General features: G+C 44.6%; 1 protein-coding gene across 4 annotated transcripts; it reads left to right on the top strand.

Moving 5' to 3' along the window:
* The first annotated feature begins 1,452 nt into the window (after positions 1–1,452).
* LOC306801295 (cystine/glutamate transporter-like) lies at positions 1,453–20,358 on the top strand. 4 transcript variants are annotated; one of them, XM_079304235.1, is made up of 14 exons: positions 1,453–1,628; positions 2,319–2,594; positions 4,287–4,551; positions 6,634–6,760; positions 7,493–7,608; positions 8,254–8,379; positions 10,618–10,717; positions 10,801–10,845; positions 11,030–11,153; positions 11,459–11,562; positions 13,413–13,509; positions 14,288–14,437; positions 16,610–16,784; positions 17,573–20,358. In XM_079304235.1, exons 3-14 carry the CDS (start codon positions 4,359–4,361, stop codon positions 17,635–17,637), a joined length of 1,422 nt encoding a protein of 473 aa, XP_079160361.1. In that variant the 5' UTR covers positions 1,453–1,628; positions 2,319–2,594; positions 4,287–4,358; the 3' UTR covers positions 17,638–20,358. The 4 variants fall into 4 exon arrangements, with proteins under 4 accessions (XP_079160361.1, XP_079160362.1, XP_079160363.1 ...); XM_079304236.1 differs by having other exon boundaries at positions 1,499–1,628; positions 2,319–3,438; XM_079304237.1 differs by lacking the exon at positions 1,453–1,628 and adding an exon at positions 1,666–1,986 and having other exon boundaries at positions 2,319–3,438.
* The last annotated feature ends 26 nt before the right edge of the window (positions 20,359–20,384 follow it).

Below are 20,384 nucleotides of genomic sequence, written 5' to 3' on the forward strand. Positions count from 1 at the left end.
GCTGGTAAGAAAGAGGAATCATGTTAGTTCATCATACAAGGATGGACTTTTCTGACAGTCTTTAATAGTTGGTGCTGGAGAAGAAGATTGCAGCCTTTTTTAACCAGGTGTGCATCTCTCCAGATTCGTGTTTTCCATCTCATTGGCAGCATGTGAGGAAGAAATACTCATGAAATGTTCCTGCACAGCAACAATAATGGGAAATCAGTTCTGGATACACAGGAGTGCAAGTTCCTTGTGGAGCTGAATGGAGAGTAAAGATAGAAAGCCCAGGAAAGTGAGATGATGTTTTATGATCTGTGCATCCTGGAAATCAATCAGCACTATGATTATAAAGCATCTCTATTTGAAATGTCTGCCTTGGCAGTGTGGTCATAATGAAGAATTTTAAAGTTGGTGTAGAATATATAGTATATATATCCTTCCTGGTAGGAAGGAACTCTCAAGCCAACAGGAATTTAGCTGCTTGAAAACCTCTGTCTTGGTTTAGTCCAATTATTAGCCAAAGTGTGGATTCAAGACTTTTAAGTTCTCAGTTAAAAGGTTATCCTTATATCATGAAGAGGTCCAGACTCACCATGCCATCAGCCTGTTTTCCAAGAAATCACCCCTGTGTGAAGGATAACTGGAAATGCCTAAATGAGATGGTGGAAGTGCTGTGACCTGAGCCAAGAGCAATTTTGCTGTCAAGGCAAAAAAAATTTAATTAAGACAGAAGTGTTAGGAAATAGTAGTCTTTTGATAGACAGTTCATAAGATGACATTTGTGAAACTCTGTAGAAAGAGAAGCCAATGGAAATTATTTTTGCATTTGCACCTAAGGCAACTGCATGGATTTATTACTACATCTGGGACTGCAAGCCTGAGCCTGATTTAATAACTACTGTCCCTTTTGCTTTCTTATCCAGGGTGGCAAACCAGCTGTAGAATGTTGAAAAGAAGTTGAGCTGCATGTCTTGTCCTTTCAGCCTGTTTCTTGTGTTCACTTTGGTCTATAAACAAACATCTCTCAGGTCTCCTAAATAGATTTTCTGATTGAGTTCCCAGAACAGACCACCACCAGCCTCATTAAAGCTTATTTATGTTACTTTCATGCATGAATAAAAAAGCTCCCATTCACTGCTGATTTTATTTAGTTGGATTCTGTGCCTTGTGGTAGACATTGAAGTGGAGTGACATTTTTGGCACCAAAAAAGAAAAACAGTGCTAGGAATAGTTTGATCTTTTGCAGAAGGAAAAGGAAGGGGTTAACCTGTTCTTAGCTATATGATATTGATTGAGGATGCAAAGGAAATGCAGCTGTGAATATTTAGGAATATCCCCTAGTAGCTGGGGTGATTTTTAGGGGTAGCTCACTGAAGTGGGACCCTGTTCTGCTTTCCCAGGGATGCCACACTCCCTGCATGATGGGAGGAGAAAGGTCACTTGTTCTAGGTCTCAGCTCCCAGCTGGGAATGATGCTGCCTCCCTCCTCTCCTTTTCCAGCTTGCTTGTTTATCTCACTAGCTGTTTTATCAGAGTAACATCCACTCTGACTGTGCTGAGCACAGTGGGTCCTGCTCCTGGCTGGGGCTTCACCTCTACGAGTGACAGACATGATTCTCTCCTCCTTCTCCAGTGCTTGTGAGGTAAGATTAACAGCTAAAAAACCCCAAACCAACAATAAAATCAGTGCAAAGGAAGAACAAGGAAGGAAAAGATCCAGTATATGTGATGTGAAATAGGTTTGAGCAGTGTTTTTCTCTAGTCCTGCTGGCTGATGGTCTCTCTCATGTAAAGGTACTGAATTTTGGGACAAGAAGGATTTGAGCCTATCCTTTAAGTCAAAGCAGCTTTGGCTGTTTCCTTTGTGCTAAGCACATTGTGAATATTCTTAAGCATTGCCACAAGGATTAACATCCCTGAATTTTAATGTGCCTGGTGCTGGAATGTAGCTGGAAAGCTGAGCAGGCAGGAATGGTCTCTCTGGACTGTAGGCTCTGCTAGGTGTCTCTTTGAAGTTCTATTCAATAGTTTTCTGTTACTCTTTTTTTTTTTTTTTTCCTTTTTCCACTTTTTTTCCTCCTCCTTCAACTACTTCTAGAACAAGTAGTGATTCATTTCATGTTTCTCAAATTTACTGGACTGGATTGTTTTATCTCCACATACTTTTGCATGGCAGTACTATTTAAAAAAAAAAAAAAAAAAAAGAATGGGGACAGAAGTACGGAGTTTGGTGTTTACTTTGGTTCATTAACCTGGTCTGTAAATTTGATTTGATCTCTTTTTTTTTTTTTTTTTTTTTTTGTTCCTCCCCTGCTCTCTCTGTGTGATTTCAGAGCCTGCAAAGAGTTGCTGTTCTTCTGCAGCTTCGGGATCCCAGCAGGAATGGGAGTCTGATGGACTGTAAATGCACCTGCTTTGTTTAAAAGCCAGCCAAACAGATAAGTGCACTTTTAATTACCTCCAAACGGTGCTTTAGACAGCTGTGCACAGCATCTCTCTGCAGTTTGCTCTCAGTTGCTGAGGCTCTGTGCTTCACCCCTGCCAATGAATGCTGTGTGGGTCTCATTTCAGCTGAGAAACACCAGACCAGATTGGTACTCAGCACTCAGGTAATTCATTGGTGTCTGAGGAACTGCAGCTCAGGGGCTGGGAGGCTCCCAGGGGTCTTCCAGAGCAGCCCTGGGAGGTTTTGGGACTCTGAGGAGCAGCTCTGTGGGAGCAGATGAGGCTGATGTGACCCATCTGAGTTTTAAGGAGTCCTATGGGACTCATTAGAGGTTTAATAACTAAACTTGGCTGGTTTGATTGAGAAGAGGCTTGTGCAGGCTTGGCACAATCTCAGAGAAAGCAGCTCATGCTGCTGGCAGGAGAAAGGGCTTTCTGCATGTGCTTCTCATGTGTGCAGGGAAAGTGTTGACCCTGCTTTCAGGTGGGAAAAGGGCTGGGGATGGGGGAGAAAAGATCTTGGTTTCACTGAGTTTACACAGGGCATGCAAAGAAGTGTTGTGGGTGAGTGGTAACAAGAATTGTCTCCTCAAAGCAAGGGGAACATTTTAGTCTCTCTACCAAGAAATCAATTTCTACTTCTAGAGGTGACCACTGTCTCCTTTTGGACACACCACTGCAATTACTAAATTATTCAAGAAACCCATAAAATAGGGTCTTACCTAAAGTGTAACTTTGCAATAATATACAGCCGTGGGGCTGTGGCAAATATTCACCATAATGCAATTTTAGAATAATGAAAATAAAAGCACTGAAGCTGAGTGTGTGAGCATTGTTGGGGATGCAAGAGCCAAATTATCTACCCCAGACTTGTCTTGCCTGCTCCACCAGGGATAATTACTGGTGTAAAACTTCTACCTTGCTATTAGGAAAGCTACAGACAGGTTTGCTACAGCAAATTAGGCTGTAGTAACTGACCTGAATTTGCCTTGCCTGCCTCAGCAAAAGGTGAGTTTCTTGGTGAAGTTGTTGATTTTAGGGGTGATAGAGACAGGAGAGACAAGGAGGGGAAGTGGGAGGTTGCTGCAGTTTGTGAAAACTAAATCTGGATCAACTCATGATCCCTGAAGTGTCTGAAGTTCCTTCTTTTCTAGGAAAAACTTCACTGCTGCTGTTCTTACCAAGGAATTTTTGATATTAATAGAAGAAATGGCACGTCTGCTAGTAATGACTCAGCTCTCTTACAATTGTAAACAGGACTTATTCCTGACTCTTCAACATTTTGAAAGCCAAAAAGCTTGACAATTTATTAAGAGGCACTGATAAAATGGAGCTCTAGTGAGAAAATCAGGGCTAATTCATTCAGCAAGGGTCGAAAGTTAAAAAAGCTTAAATCCTCTCTATGAACCAACTAATGTACCTTAATGTTTTTCTAACCTCAGAGATTCTCAAGGTATTGATTGTTAGTTGGCAACTTTACATCTGTTTTCTGCCAGTTTAAATCTGTTTCCTGAAATCAATGTATCCTCACGTTAGATCCCATGAAATTAACCCTAAGCTGGCCAGTTCTAGTCTGGGCAATCTGGCATTACTCAAAGTCAAATTTGGGAATCATCCTGAGGTGTGGCTGGCATGCAACATGCAAAGCTCTGTGCTGCTGGAAGAAGCAGCAAAAGACACTTGAAGTGTCTCTTGGGAGCTGTGCTGATGAGAGAGATGATACCAAGGGTGTTCTGTGCACCTGTGGTTTAACTGGTGCTTCCTGCAGCTGAGCAGAACAGATTCAACAGATAATGAAAAACAAAACATTTGTCCAGAAAAGCAGATCCTTGAATCCCTAACTCCTTGTCTTACAGGTGAGCCTTGAGGACACTTGGGAGACTGTGGCTTCTGAATGTGGGACATTTCCATGTGATTGGAAGAAAGCCATGGGGAAAGAGAAGAAAGAAGAGGCAATCTTCCTGAGGAAAAAGATAACTCTGCTGAGAGCTTTCTCACTGCTCATTGGCAGCATGGTTGGCAGTGGCATCTTCATTTCCCCCAAGGGAGTGCTGCAGAACTCTGGCAGTGTGGGATTCTCCCTGGTTGTCTGGTTCTCCTGTGGGCTCCTCTCCATGTTTGGTGAGTGCTGAGCTTTGGCAGCCTTTGCTTAAGCACCTGGGCATTTTTGTGTTTAGAAAGATGGGAGATGAATAAACACAAAATTCCTGGTTCATGATGCAGCAAAGGTTTAAGAGGACAGGGGACGGTCACTAGGAGGTTTTTATTTTTTTATTTTTTTGGGGTAATGGACAAACTTCCAGCACTTATGGTCTGTGAATATCAATCCATGTAGAGGGCAGGGAAGTGACAGTGACTGCAAATGGAGAGAGCATGGTCTGTGGCAGCAAAGCTGGGAGAGAATGAGGAGACTCCTTCTGTAAGGTAGAAGGGAGATGCAGCACCTAAAAGGGAACCCGAGGGCTGTGCTGTACTTTTCACAGACACTGTGATGAGAGTAGGGTGGGAGAGTCCCAGTATGCCACATGGGACCCCCTTTCTGTCAGAAAAAATAGTTCTGGAGCAGAATTCCTGGGGGGCTGCAGGGTATGCACCAGCCCAGGGTGGGTGTTGGGTGTCTGTAAGAAATGGTGTGGGTGTGTCTGATGCTGCCCCACTCTCTCTGTGTTACTATTGGCTTCATTTCTGCCATTTAATACCAGTCTTTTCTCACAAAGGGTTGTCTTTTTGATGACAGTTTGATTCTAGTTCTTTTGAAAAAACTTAGCTTTTGTAAGTGGATAAACACATGGCATTTAGTTTCTTTTCCTTAACTGTATAAAATCACCATCTCAGAAACTCTCTGAAGGTGCTATTAGGGCAACCTGCTATTTCAGGAGAGAAATCTGATGTTTATTACAGTGGGTGACTTCAACATTCTTCTTCTGCTGTAACTTACTAAAAAAATAGCAACAATAACAACAGCAAACAAACAAAAAAAAAAAACCACCCAAAAATAAAACAAAAAGCAAGAAAGGATAAATACTCCACTTTGACACTGTGGCATGTCCATGCAAGTTTAGAAATTGAGACATTCAATTCTTAATAAGGCAACAAGTTGTTCCTGCTCTTAGCATATGTGTACCAATATTTCAAATTGCAGCCTTTGTGTGGTTGTTTGGTGAATTATACACTTGTGCTTAAAGAAAAGCTGACAGTGTAATGGGAGCATGGTGTTTCTTTTAGCCAAGCAGGGCAGTAAATGATAATGTGTGTAATGTATGCATAATCACATAGCCAAGCTCTGCACTTGGAAAGGTTTCTCCCTCTCCAGCATCCTTTGATACACTCTGCTGGAAGGGCCTTGGGAATCTCTTTATCAAGGGATTGCATTTTGTACCTGGATTTGTTGGTTTATTCTTCCCTTTTATCAGCTTGATGATCTCCCCAGATCATTTCTCTGACACTTTTTTGGAGTATATTTAAAAGGCCTGATCTCTTTTATGCCTTTTTTTTCTTTCTAGTGGGGCATACATACAAGTCCCATTGCATGAGATCAGCAACATACTTATATGCATGCTTGAAGCATTTAATGGGACCCTCTGGAATAAAGGAGGTGAACTGTCTGCCTACATTTGAACAGGAATTTGCACAAATTTTCCATCAGGAAGGCAGGAAAGCATCCTACATGATTGCCATGGGACTTGGAGGCATGGCCATGTCACCACTGGGTTCAAGGGAGGGAAGGGATTTATGTGAAGATGTAAGATAAAGACACAAGGATGTGGCCTGGGAGCCAAAATATGATTGGAATGAGCAGTTCAGCCATGGCTTGTGGCTGAGCTGCTGGAGCTGCTTTGGAAGCACCATTTCACCAGTCCAGCTGAGAGGAGAAGCAAGAATCCAGCTATCTTTGCAAGGAAACCTCTTGTAGCTCTGTGCAGCATTTCTATCACACACCCTTCTTCAGAGCTTCCATGGGAATGTTGTAACATTAACCTCAAAATAGAGAATTTCTTTCCACCTGGCAGGGAAGCCAATTACTTCAAAACTTACTTCAAACCTGGTAGTGCACAAAAATAGGGAAAAGTGGTTCTGTTAAACCTCTTTTTCATCCTCTCATTCACTACTTATTTTAAATGGATTTGTTCAATCCCTGAAACACAGAGAAGGGAAAATCCCTGGGGTTATTTACCTGGTACATTTCTACCTGAACTTTTCCAGGTGCCTTGAGTTATGCAGAGCTTGGAACAAGGATCACCAAGTCTGGAGGACATTATATTTACATTTTGGAGACTCTAGGGCCTCTGCCAAGCTTCTTATTCCTGTGGGCAGAGTTTTTTGCTATCAGGTAAGAGATTTGGGTTTGCTTGCCTCTTCCTGGATGCAGTGATAATTTAAAATACCAAAAGATGTGGCACCAGGTAACAGTCCAGGCAGTTTGTAGAGAAAAGAGCAGAAACAAGCTGAATGATTTTTAAACATTTTTCAGTGATAAAAGGAAGAAGATGAAATGTGGAAATTGTTACAAATGTTAAATGTGTGCTGTACTTGAAGAATATCTCTCTTCTCCCCTGGCAGCTTGTATTCCCCAAGAGCTGTGGTATATTTCAGAGACTGACAATAGATGCCAGATTTATCTCTGAACTTCTGTTTCCAGTGTGAAACTTCTTTGGTTTCTCCAGATTCAGGAAGTGGAGACAATTTCCTGGCTTAGCCCCAAGTTAAATAATTAATAAATTTGTGAACTACTTTATTTTTAACATTAAAAAGGAAGTCCTCACCTCTCAATAACCTGTATCCTTGATATAAGCTTAGATGAAGCAGAACATATGAACTACACTTGCACTGCTCAGTATGATTAATCTCAACCTCTGCTTTCAAGTTGGAAATTAATCATTTTGCAGCATGTGGTTTTTAACCCATTTACTGAGAAAATCTCAATGGGAGTTCAACATCTGCATGGGTGAGAGGATTAAACCAGGCAGGGAAACTTGCTCCTCTTCCCAAGTTTTGTGCAGCTTTACCTCCTGTTATTTCTCAGCCATCCTCAGAGCAGTTTTCTGGTTCCTCCCCATCCCAGGCCTGCCAACAGTGCTGTGGTTTCCCTGGCATTTGGGCGCTACATGCTGGAGCCTTTCTTTGCCCCCTGTGCTGCCCCTGTCCCTGCAGTGAAGCTTGTGTCTCTCCTGGGCTACTGTAAGTACTAACCCTTCTGGGATTGTCCATCCTGGCCTCTCTGATCTAGACTAGCACCATTTATGGGGTGTTATTTCCTGGGACAGCTGTGGGGTAAGGGTTCTGTCTTACTCTGCTGTTTACCAAAATGTTCTGGTTCAAGGTGATGGGCCACTACATTCTTGAGGAAGGGGAATGGGCCTCCCTTGTTGACCATCTGGAGCCCTGGGTAGGGGGATTTTGCCAGGTGTGGGAGCAGAAAATCACTATGTGTGATTGTGCAAAAGCCACATGAGTTGTAAGTGTAAGATTTGAGGTTTTGGACTCCTTTCCTGGTGCATCCAGCCCGTGAAGCTGTCCTGCCTGCTCCAGACTGGCACAGGGAATGCTGTGAAGTGGGCTGCTGAATTGTCCCACACCTTTCCTCCAGGCAGGTGTGGATCACCCAGCAGGAACCAGGTTCCTGCTGCCTTTTAAGTCAGCTCCCTCTTTAAACACTATGTGCTGGACCACGCCAATAATTTCTGACACCTCTCACCCCAATATCCTCTCTAAGGCACAGAGATGCAGCCTTCCCCCAGCATCCCTAGGGCAGGGAGAGCTGCTGTGTTTTTTCCTGTGTGTGTTGAGCACAGGCTGCAGTGAGCAGTGTGTTTTTCTCTGCAGACATGGTCCTGACCCTCAACTCCTGGAGTGTCACCTGGAGCGCGCGGCTGCAGACGGCTCTCTCCGTGGTCAAACTCCTGGCTCTGGCACTCATCATCGTGCCAGGGATGATGCTGCTGGCCCAGGGTAGGTGCTGCTGCATGCCTGAGGGAGGGTGCTCCATCTGCACCCCATTATCAGTCCAAGTGACAAGTGTGGTGCTCTCCCAGCTGGCAGGAGCTTTCTCAGTCCATGTGTCAGATGTGGATTAGCTGGGAGCTGAGACCGGCACAAGCTGCATCACTGGTGCTTTCTCCAAAATTTGGTGGGTCTTAGTGCCAGTGGATGATGCTACCCAGGGTCATACAGGAACCTTTCTCTGCAGCTGGTCTTTCTTTGGAGTCAGATTTGCCTATTTCCAGTGTAGCTCTAAATATTTCATATTCAATGGACACTTAGGATATGTGACAGCATCCCCCGTGCCAGTCACAGCTGAGCCCTGGTAATGGCATCTCTAACCCTTCTGTGGCATGAGCTGATGTTTTTTATCTCCTCACTGAGATGGGTGGTAATTCAGTGAATTTACAATGAGCTTGGTACAGGATCCCATGCCCACAATGTGGTGATTTCTGCCTGGTTTAATCGAAACTGTGACACACATGCAGAGTGGGGGAGAAAAATCCTACTAATACAAGAGTACTGGCTTTAATCCAAGCCTCAGTTAATAGAAAAGCCCAAGGCATTCCCACTTAAGGGATAAAGCCTGCTGCCTCTTCAAGCTATTACCTTCTTCTGCAGAGAAAACACCACAGAGCTCTATATTCTGTTTCCTTCTGATCCCTGGAGCTGGCTCCTTTGAACAGGCAAAGCTCCCCTTGGGCTGGCTGGCTGAACTAAAGCACTGCCCTGCAGCTAGGAATCCCCAGCCATTATTGTTAGGAATGCCTTCAAATGACAATCTGGAGCCCTGGCTCCCTTCCTCTGTTGGGGAGGATAAGTGCAGGTGACATCTGGAGGGAGAATTCACCCAGAGACTCCAGTATGACAGGCTGGGTTTAATGTGACTCCCAGGGGACTGCAAATTGCTCATTAATGCATTGCAGGCAATAAATCCTTTTCATGCACCATCACTTACCAGCCATCATTTTAAAACATAAAAAAAAGTACCCCAATAAACCAACCCCTTTATTTTGGGTTAGTTTTCTTCAAATCAATTTTCAAACTATTTTTTTTTTTTTTGCGATTAAAAATCAGTTCTATGCTTTAAAATAATTTTGCCTGATTCCTCTGCCTTGTGCTGCTTTTTTTTTTGTTGCACTTCTGCTCTTTTCTCTGTCATTACCTTCTTTTTGGCTCAGCCTAATATCAGAGACTTGTTGGGCCAGTGTTTGAAACCCAAGTGCCCAAATCTCATCACTGACCTCCTTGCAGAAGCACTTCTATAGAAGCAGCCTGATTTTCTCCATGTGTTCCATGCCATGTCACACCTTGCCTGGTGAAGCCCAACTAGGCAAACTTCTCACCTCTTAAAGGGAGTTTATTATGGAAAATTTAACATAGATGTGGAACAAATCCTTGGGCTACCTGGATTTCAAAATGTTGGGAATGTAATTAATTTTGACTGTGTTCGAATGAGAGGCCATTCAGCATTTCTTTCTTCCCTATTTTTTTTTATTTAGAAAAAATCCTGACTTGGATTTTTTTTTTTTTGTGTTACATTCTGTTTTGTTATTTCAAGCTTGAAGGAAGCTTAGGAGAGTTGTTAAATACCTGAGACACCTTTATTTTGAGGATGTTATTTGCTGTGTCCTTTGCTGGGTGAGTGGTGGAGGGTCAGACTGGCAGATCCCTGTTCCCATCCCCTCCTCCAGCCTGGTTCCCATGCTCTGGCCAGCTCAGGGCTGGGGTCAGAGCTCCAGCAGCAGGAACAGGAGGCAGCACAGTGAGAGCTGAGTGAGCTGCACCACATCAAAGGGCAGTGTGTGTCCAGCTGCTGAGGGGGTGGGGATGGAACAGGGAGGGTCAATCCAACAACTTAATTTTGGGCCTAAAGAAAGGAGAGGACAATGTGGATCCCCTCATCTCCATGGTCTCCTGAGGTCTCAGCAGGATCTGTTGGAAACAACTAGCTATTGTTGTTGCTCTTCCTGAAATGCATACCATAGCTGGACAAGGGATAGATTTTATTTTTTTAATGTCACTGTAGGAAAGTAAACACATCAGCAACAGCACTGAAATTAAAGCAATGAAATGAATTCCAATACCCTGCTCCAAGGAAATCACAAACTCTCCTCCCAGGTCTGGGCAAGGGATGTTATCCTAGAGGGAAGGAAGCCTGTCTCTGACATTTTCCTGCCCTGTGTGTGCTGTTTACTCCTCTGCCAGGGCACACGGAGAACTTCCAGGATGCTTTTGACCGGCAGTCGCTGGTGCTGGACAAGCTCCCCCTGGCTTTCTATGCAGGCATGTTCGCCTACTCCGGCTGGTAGGTGCGGTGGGAGGGCTCGGGGGCAGCACCCGGGGACCCTCCCGTGCTCAGCTCTCACCCTTTCTCTTCCCATCGTGCAGGTTTCAGACCAGCTTTGTGCGGGAAGAGTTGGTCAAACCTGAACGGTAAGGCTGGGAGGAAGCTGCCCTGGGTTTCCAGCAGCTTTCCCAAGTGCAGTGCAGGAGGAATGAGTTTGTGGGTTCACCTGACTGCAATCACTTGTACTACCAGATAAAATCTGTATTAATACCGGGCTTAACAAGAGATAGCAGCTTGTTCTTTGTGTGTGTGTGTTCCTGTTCCTTGTAGCAATATCCCCCTGGCTGTCATCGTGTCTGTGATCACGGTCATTGTGGGGTACATGCTCACCAACGTCTCCTATTACACAGTCCTGGGAACACAAGATGTTCTGGCTTCTCCTGCCGTGGCTGTGGTGAGTTTGCATTGCTGTTGTTATGTCCTCAGTGTGGCCAGCTTGTGCTGTGGTCATGGCAAGTCTTTCAGAGATGGTTTGCCTATAAAATGGTTTATTGCTTTGGGTTAATGGGCAACAGTAAATTCTTCTTGTCATGCCTAAAATATAATGAAAAACAACCTACAGACGACAGTAGAGAATGTGAGATTTATGACTTCTATGTTACTCCTTCAATGGAAGAAGTTTTCTTCTTTTTGACCCTGATGTCACCTAACCTAGAGATCCCCCCATGTTCCCTAAAGTCACGTTTGCTCTTCCTCCAGAGCTTTGTGCAGCGAGCCTTCAGAAGCCTCATCTCCGTGGTCCCTGTCCTTGTTGCACTGTCCTGCTTTGGAACCATGAATGGAGGAATCTTCACATTTTCAAGGTCACATCCCTAAGGATCTATTATGCTTTTAGCTTACTGAATCAGAGGGAAACATCACCAATCTGTGCAATTACCCAGGCACACAGTGTCAGTTTAGCCACTCCTGTGGGACAAATAAGGCTTTTGTCTCCCAGGTTGCCAGATTCAGGATGGTCCCTTTTGGCTAAGTGCACTTTTTCTATTTCTTACCAGGTCCAGACTTTGGTACCCAGAACTGGTCACAAAGAAAGATTTCTATCTTCTCCCCTACCCTTCAGTTCAAATCCCCAGTTTAAAGTGAAATGTCAATGTTTCTGGTGAACTAGAGGCTTTGTTGATGTTGGCAGCTGCTCAGTGAGACTGAGTCTTCTTTCACTGGGTTCACCCAGCTGTGCTGCTGCAGGGCATGGGGTCCCTCTGTTGTGAAGCTCTCTAGGCAAACTCTCCCTTGAGGACTTTGCTTTGAAGTCAGTGAAATGTCATTGGGATGGGCTATTCTCATAGCAATAGTTAAGGCTCAAGAAGTCTTGTTATAGCAATAAGAAAAGCTTTGTTCTGAGGAAAAATAAACTTGCCAGCTCCACTGTCTGCCACACTTTGTGTCCTTATGGGAGCCTTGAAGCTGGAGAGGAGGGCAGACCTTATGAAGGAAAATGTTGTGCTGGTCCTGTGGAGCTGAGCAAACTGTCTGCTGTTGGTTCTGCTTCACAGCTTTGACTGCAAAGGGAAAAATCAGTTGATCTTAAAAGGATGTTCCATAGCCTGAAAGCTAATGGATTATCTGATCCACTACCCTGAAGTCCTGCATTAAATACAGGTGTGGATGATCCTTCCCATTAGCTGCTCTGGATAATGGTTTTCTTTGAGGATGAGAAGTCTCTGGACAGCACAGAGGTTCTTCGTGTCCCCTGCTGACCTTCCCTCCCCCATCCTGGCATTATTAACATAATCACTGCAGAAAGTCCATATAATCACTGATGGGGCCTCCCTGGCTGCCTGCCAGCCACACCCCTGCAAAGCCACAGAGACAGCAATAAAACCAGTTGTATACTTGTGCCCCAGCTGCTTGGGGCCCTGCTTCAGCCCAGCTGATGCTCTGGCATGGTTTGTGTGAGGATATTAAATTTATAAAATTGGATGTGATTGTTTTCTCCCTAATTGTTCTTTCATGAATCAAAGGAGGGATGCAAGCAAGGAGCACTGCTCTCATTTTGTAGCTGTTTTTGTGTGTAGCTGGTCTCTTGGCAGTGTGACAAACTGTGTTTTCCAACAGCTGACCAGAGGATTGGAAATCATCTGTCATTTGAGGAGATTGCACTTTATTTTTCTGCACATGTTCACATAAGAACATAGATTTCAAAACTAACAATCTCCTTTCATAAACTCACCAGTTTCTCTTATAAAGGATTGAAGTTTCCTTTTCACTGCAAAGATTAATTCCTTTTTTGATGGCAAGAGACTTTCTTACTCCTGTTTCCAGTCTGAGCTCATTGATGGTCACTTTGGACTTGCCCTGCTAAGGCACTCAAGGAGACACTGCCAGTGGTTCTGATGGTGGGCTCTGCACTGAACTGGTCCTGGGAGAGCTGTGGGAACTCCACCTTGGGGTTTTCTTCCAAGTGGCCCCAAAGTGGAGCTCTGAGCATCTCAGTCTAGTGTAAGCTGTCCCTGCCCATGGCAGTGGGGTGGTTTCCAGCCCAACCCAAACTTTCTATGAAAGTGCAGCTAAAGGCAGAACTGTGGCCTTGCAGAGCAGACTTGTGCTGGGGAAGGGAGCAGGTGCCTTGATGCCTCAGGTCAGCCCAGTGACTGATCTCATTTCTAATGTGGATGTAGGATGTTAATGTACAGGGCTCCCTGTCTTTTCCTAGGACTCTGTTTGTGGCTTCCAGGGAAGGGCAGTGGCCTCCTCTCTTCTCCATGATCCACATTCGAAAGCACACCCCCCTTCCTGCTGTCATGCTCATGGTAAGGAGATTTGGCTGTGTGTGACATGCTCTGTTCTTCTGCTGTCTTGGCTTTCTTGCAAGGACTGGATAAACTGAGGAGTTTTAAAGGGTGTTGAGACAAATGCCCCTGAAAAATAAAGAAGGCAGGATACAGGAAATGGCTGCAAAGTATTAAGTCCCCTTGAGCCAGCAGTGGTATCCAAATGTACAGCCTTGAGCTCCCTGCCTTATAACATTAGACACCCTTTTTAAAAGTACAGTTCCTACCATCTGCCACAGGTGCTGCTTGATATTGCCTTGCAAAAACACCTCTGCTGGGCTTTGGCTATTTGGAAATTGAAAACTCCCAGGTGTGGTGGAAGTGCAGGGAATGAGTATTTGTAGAGATGGTCTGGTCTCATGTTTTTGTTTGTTCAGGGTTTTTTTTTTTTTATGGCAATGGTCCAGCTCCATCCCAACTGTGCTGTTGTGCCTGTTGCAGCTTGGCTGACCTGCTAAAAACTTAGCAGATGTCATTGTAGATAGCCTGTCTACCAGCAGTGCAGGCCTTTGGATCATGCATGTTTTAATTGCCCTGGCTTGGACATGACACATCTAAGATGCTGCTGATCTTGAAATGATCACTCTTTTCTGTAGCACTACAGAACATTGCCTTTAGGTATTTTGCTTTCACACTGTGACTCTGTTTTGTAAAGCTCCCTGACCTCCAAAATGTTGGGGCAGTGAAGCAGTTGCAGGGGGATTGGAGGAGATGAGCCTTGGCTTTAATGACTGTATTTCATGTTCACAATGCTCAGTTCCCTTTGGTCACTGTCATGGTGTGCATTGGAGACATTTACCATCTCCTGAACTTCTTCAGCTTTTCCCGATGGCTCTTCATAGGATTAGCCACCCTGGGGCTCATCGTGCATCGGCACCGCCACCCGGAGCTGCGCAGCCCCTTCAAGGTAAACAGCAGTGGGCATCCCCCTCATTCTTTGGTTTGCTATAATCACACCATTACATGGCCTGGCTGCCTGTAGGCTCTAAAGGATTTCAGTCCCTGATGCTTGGTAATCTCTATAGGGAGCTCCTGAAATTGGTTGATGTGCCCAAACAGCCAGATGTGGTAAATCCTATGAAGCCAGCTCTACATGGAGTCACCAGATGCAGCTGTTAAAGACTGCATGCTACAGGGGACAAAGTTTCAGGCTTGGAACTGGGAGATGTGCAGAGAGTAGTTCTTGCTCATCTCTTGTGGGCTACATGAAGGGACTCATGGTTATTTCAGTGGTAGGTAAGTCTCAGCTCTAGCTGAGGAGCAGGAAGGTGTCAGGCTTGGGGGAAAAGGAGCAAACCTGTCTTGGGAGGAATCATCTGCTGCTATAGAAATATTGTCTAGTGTAAAGCAGTGGGCCCCTCTTGTGGCCTTTCTCACTCTGCTGGGTGCTGGGATCCCCTCATGTCAGCAGGGGATGCTGGAGCAGCTTTCCTATGCTTGGGCACCATTCCCACTGCCAGATCATGTGCAGAAGGCAATAATTAGGCTGGGGCCATGCTTGAGGCAGGCACAGATTGTTCCTGACTCTGGTCACCCTGCATGGTGCCTCCAGCCAGCAGCTCTTGGGGAAGAGAGAGGAGCTCCAGGGCTGCAGGGCAGCGAGGAGCAGGGGGAACAGAAACACCTCATGCAGCTCACAGGGCTTCTCCATGAGCTGGGCACATCCTCCTGCAAAGTTTGGGGTAATTTTTCTTCTCAGTCTTTGCATTTAGCAGAGCCCTTGAGGCTTCCCAGTTTGTTGGTTGGCTGCACTCGTGTATTCCCCCAGAACCAAATGGAATAAGTTTTTAGTTTTTCTTTCAAACTCAAGCTTGTTAGGGGAGATTTATTAGCGGGTGGCACTGCTGATGGATTCAGACGCTGAGATTTTGGTTTTCTTCAGACAAAGATTCAGACTTCTAGAGGATCATAAATGCTGATGAAACGAGGGAGGGAAATAGAGTCCTTTTGGTCAGTTGGACTGATTTTCCCCGCGTTCTCCCTGTTTTTTATCAGCTCTGCTCGGGAGGGAAGGGATGCGCGGGTGCGTGCTGCTCTCTAGTGGCCGCACCCGGGCCGTCCCCTCCGCTGCCCGTGCAGAACAAAGCCTGGCACAGTGTGACAACGCTGGCACTTCCCCTCTTTAGTATTTTGAGTTAAAAACAGTGGGAAAACACCGGGAAGAGGAGGAGGGAGCAGTCTGCTCGCACACCTCTTAGCAGATGTGCAGCGTGTGTGCATGTAGGAGTGGCTGGAAGGGGATGCTCTGGCTGGGAAGGCAACAAGAGTACCTAAGTTTGATGGCTGGATGGCTGCCATACCTAGAGCAGCTGATCTCTTCCAACTTGGCGTGTTGAGCATTCAAAACACAATCTTTATTGCTGGTGAAGATTGTCACCCTGTGTGAGAGCTGCTCCTTCATTCCATCAGCCGTGGCAAGGAGTTACTTGGCTGAGTTTGGATTCAGAGACAGTGAGTGTTTCACAGTTTTATTATTTATTGCAGTCTTCCTATTTGCTCTCCAAACAGCCCAGATGAATTGGCTCACCCAATATCCTATGGCTGAAATGCTGAGTATTGCTTTGATTTTCAGCATGGTGGTTCTGAAGCTGCAGGTGCTACAGAGATAGGGATAGGGAGTCTGGTTTTTCTTGGTTTAGTCACTATAACTCTCAGGTGAGCTTGAGGCAGGTCAACACGAGTTTTATAAGCAAAGAACAGTTTGATTCAAAGTGTCACTTCCTTTTTGGCTTTAGATTTTCCCTCAGCAGTTGCCTTAGGTGGCAAGCAGGTATGTGTGTATGTAGGACATTCACAGAGCCGTGGGTGTAGGTGGCTCCTCCTCCTGCTTGGCTTCCACTAGCAAGTGAGGTTTAGATTTTGGTGCACATGAATACAGGAGGCATGCACCTTACAGGGCACACTAAAGCTGATGCAATTGTTTGCAGTCTGATTGTACAGAAGCGTTCTGCAGGACAGGATATGATTCTTCTCATTTTCTTTAGATGGAGAAATGAATACAGTGTGTGCTGGCACACACAGAGTCTGATTGGCCACTGTCACCAGTTTTCCCTGATATCTTCTGTGCTTTTTTCCCCAGGTTCCCCTGTTTGTTCCTGTCTCTTTTACCATCATCTGCCTCTTCACAGTGGCAATGTCTTTCTACTCAGACCCTGTGAGCATTAGCATTGGATGCACCATGGTTTTGAGTGGTTTTCCAGTCTACTACCTCATAATTCACAGGCAGATGTCAGACCGCTGCCGCAACCTCTTCTGTAAGTATGAACTTGACTTTCAGTATTGTGGACCTAAACACACTCAAGGGTTGGGGTGCTGTTTGTTCCCTGGGCTTGTGTGTGATGCAAATTGCTCCTTGACCAACAGACCTCATGAAACCTAAATCATGACTCCTGGCACTTTGCCAAGGCACAGCCTCCACAGCCAAATTTGTTGTAACAAAGACAGGGGAAACAGAGAGGGTCACTTCCCCACCCCAGCCCTGGCACCTACTAAACTTTATCATGTCTTTGGGATCACCAGCTCTGGGTCAAATTTATCTGACATGCAGCAAAAAGATGAAAAGTTAGGATGGAGAGACTACAGGCAGATGCTGTAACCCCATGCACAAATTTACTTGCTGAAAGGCTGGGGAGAGGACTGGTAGGAGAGGAGTATTGCCAGGGCTCTGTCAGCTTGGTGAAGAGGCCAGGATGGTTTGGGCACAAATGTAGCTGAAATGAAGTACATCTCCACTCCATGCAGTGTCTAGTACAGATTTCCTTTGGATGTACGCATGGTGGCACAAGGGTTTTTTCAGAAATGAGAGCCCAGGTTTGAGTTTATTTTGTCATTTCTGTTCCAAGTCTTGTTTTTTTTGATTTGGTGTTGGATGGAGGTGCATCAATAACTACTGAATAGAAGAAAACATACAGCAAGAAAGGAAACAGATACAATGATCTGCCAGCATAAAGTGCTCCAGCTATCAGTGCTGATGCTTTGTTTTTCAGGATATCTCAGGATTTCCTCTGGACTAAGCTTCCTTTCTTTTTTCCCACCCTTTCAGATTATCTTACACACAAACTACAGTTACTGCTGGAAGTTGTCCAACAAGAAATCAAGACTTACTGAGAAAACCATCAGGACTTACAGAAGACAGTAGAAATCTACTTAGACGATTTTTGACACCTTTGATCCTACCAAAAGCAGGCCATGCTTTTATTCTTTTTAGTCAGTGCAACTGAGGACGACTCTGAGCCAAAACCTTGCTGCAAGTGCTCCTGAGCTTGCCAATCAGGATCGTTCCTGCCCTTTTCTTTTTTCCAGAAGAGCAAACCAGTTCTCTGAAATGAGCTTTCTTTGACTGTGGAGCGTCTTTGAAACCAAGATCCTAATTTTGCAGCCTAGCCCAGTCCTGAGTAAAATTGAGTGTGTGTGTATGTGTACAGAGGCAATATTTTGTTTTCCTAGCTTGGCAAGTAGAAGAAGTGGGCATGTTGCAGAACTTAGAATTCAATACATGGAAGCCAAATGCAAGTTTCAAACAGAACCACTACAGTAGCCTTGTTGTGGACAAGGGGAAGGGTTGGGGAGAGCAAATTAGAGATAAGGCAGATGAATTGGAAAGGGGAACGCAGGGGGATAAAATTTTATTCACCAAAAAGTGCAGATTGAGCTAATGAGAAGATATTTGAAATTCAAGTATTAACAAAGTAAAGTCAGACTGTTCTGCTCTGATTTTTGTATAAGGAGAATGAGTTTTTTTAGCTTTGAAATGATCTTTCAACTTTGAATTTTACTTTTCTGAAATTACATTTTAAAATGTACAAATGCATTTTTTAAAAAAAATCAGTTAAATATCAATTAGAATATGACTGAATAGATCCAGGTCCCTCCCCCAACTTCCCAGACCCACTCCTCATCAGTGAAGTTGAAAACTCGGAATTTGGCCTAGCTCCAGTGGAATACAATTCCTCCATTAATTATACAGGACCACTGATGAGACTTGGGCACATTTCTGAATAAGTGCTTCTTTTGGTGCTGTAAGAAGACATGAGTGACTTCACATCCAAGCTTTAACTTGGCAATTGCACATGACTTGCTGATTTAATCCATAAATGCTCATTTGAACTAATGGCACAAGAAAGGTTTCCATTATTGGATTACTTTGGTTTACATTATTAATGTGGCAATGTTATGTCCAGATAAAACAGCAATTAGCTATTTACAATCACATAATCGTTAATTGGTTTCTAAAAGATGGAAAGTAGCATGCTGAGACTCCTCTAATGACTGCTGGAAAGAGGAACAGCAAAATGTGGAGCATTTTTTAATCCTTTGTATCAAACACTTATGTACTTAAAATAAAAACAAAGTACTATTTGCAAATCCAATGTAATCTACTGAAACGTGTAAAATTTTGGAACTAAAGTTGGGGTTTTTTTCAAAGCAATTGAGAATCATTATTCTTGTAATGACTGCCTTCTGTTCCTGTGCTGAATTAAGCTGGGACTGCAGCAGTGTGGTTGCAGGGTTTTTTTCCCCACTACCCTCCCAGAATTTAATTTATAAGCTGCTGGACATTGTCCAACAGGGACATACAGTCTCACTGGGAAAATCCTCACAGCAAAAACCATCACAACCTGCTGGAGAAGGTATTGGCTTTAAATGATAGAATGGGTTCAAGTGAGATCTGGAAATGCTTCCAGGCTCCCAGACAGGAGCCAATCACTCCTTGTGCCAGGCTTTGGTGAAGCTGAACCTCTTGGCACACCTTCCCACAGCACCCCAGTGTGGGTGGCTGGGGAACCAACCTGCAGAAGACCTTCCAGAACCAGGTGAGCTCAATCACCCCAACATTTCCTGACTCCACCCACTTAGATACTGGTTTGGGGGATTTTACACATCTTAAGGTAAAAGCAGGAGGTACTGCCAGCCCAGGCTGCAATACCCATGTGAGCACAGTGTGCATGTGTTGTAGGGTCAGGACTCCCACCTCAAACCTTGGAGCAGTCTGAAATTGCAACAGAGCTGCTGTGTGTCACAGAGGCACAAAGGGTGAAATGTCCCTTCTTTGTCTGTTTCCTCTGAAGAGAAAAAGCCAAGGAGAATAGAAATTCCTGGGAGGAAACTAAATAACACTATCTGCTGGACCATGGTTTCTTGATAAAGGGTAAATTGTTTGACATATGCAAGGCAATTACACTTGGGTGCCCCTGCTGACTGTGCAGGAATATGATCTTGCAGGGCTATACATAGGATGTGTGCTCTGAGACCTGTTCCATTCCCAGATACTGGAAATGCAGACAGATATAGTACATTGGTTGAGAAATCAGAGGTTCGACAGCTCCACGCATGACATTGCAATTAAAAATGACAAAAATAAAAAATATGATGCTCAGAAGGTATCAGTTTACAGTGAGCTCAAGTTTCCAGTTTGTGGACAGTTGTTTGTTTTTAGAGAGGATGGTGTCCTGCTCCCAGTAAGGATATGTAAACATTTTCTACCAAGCCAGAATGCTTTTCCTAAAGCTGCTGTCTCATGTCTACTGAAGCTCTTAGGTCACAGAAGGGCCTCAGAAGTGAAGGGAGTGAAAGAGAGTTCAGAATCACATTTGTGGTGTTGGCTTTTTGCTTTGGTTTGCTTTTGTGTGTGTGTGGTAGGGGGTTTGTTGTTGTTGGGTTTGTTTGCTTGTTTGTTTGTTTGTTTTAATGTTATGTCTGTAGAATGCACTCAGAGTGCACCCTTTCTGGAAACTCAGTGATTTATGTGTTTCAGTCACTACTGATCTGGTGTGACTGGATCTCCAGGAAAGAAAAATGTTCTGGGCCGTTCAACTGAACACAATATGAGGGGTGTGGGGAGGAAAAGAGTCAAA

Source organism: Erithacus rubecula (assembly GCF_903797595.1).
Source record: "Erithacus rubecula genome assembly, chromosome: 4".
In the NCBI taxonomy this organism is placed as follows: domain Eukaryota; kingdom Metazoa; phylum Chordata; class Aves; order Passeriformes; family Muscicapidae; genus Erithacus; species Erithacus rubecula.

Coding starts and splice junctions, on each gene's coding strand:
- LOC306801295 (XM_079304235.1), top strand. CDS start 4,359: ATGGGGAAAGAGAAGAAAGAAGAGGCAATCTTCCTGAGGAAAAAGATA. Junction 8,380..10,617: donor GATGATGCTGCTGGCCCAGG/GTAGGTGCTGCT, acceptor CTCCTCTGCCAG/GGCACACGGAGAACTTCCAG. Junction 10,846..11,029: donor GAGTTGGTCAAACCTGAACG/GTAAGGCTGGGA, acceptor TGTTCCTTGTAG/CAATATCCCCCTGGCTGTCA.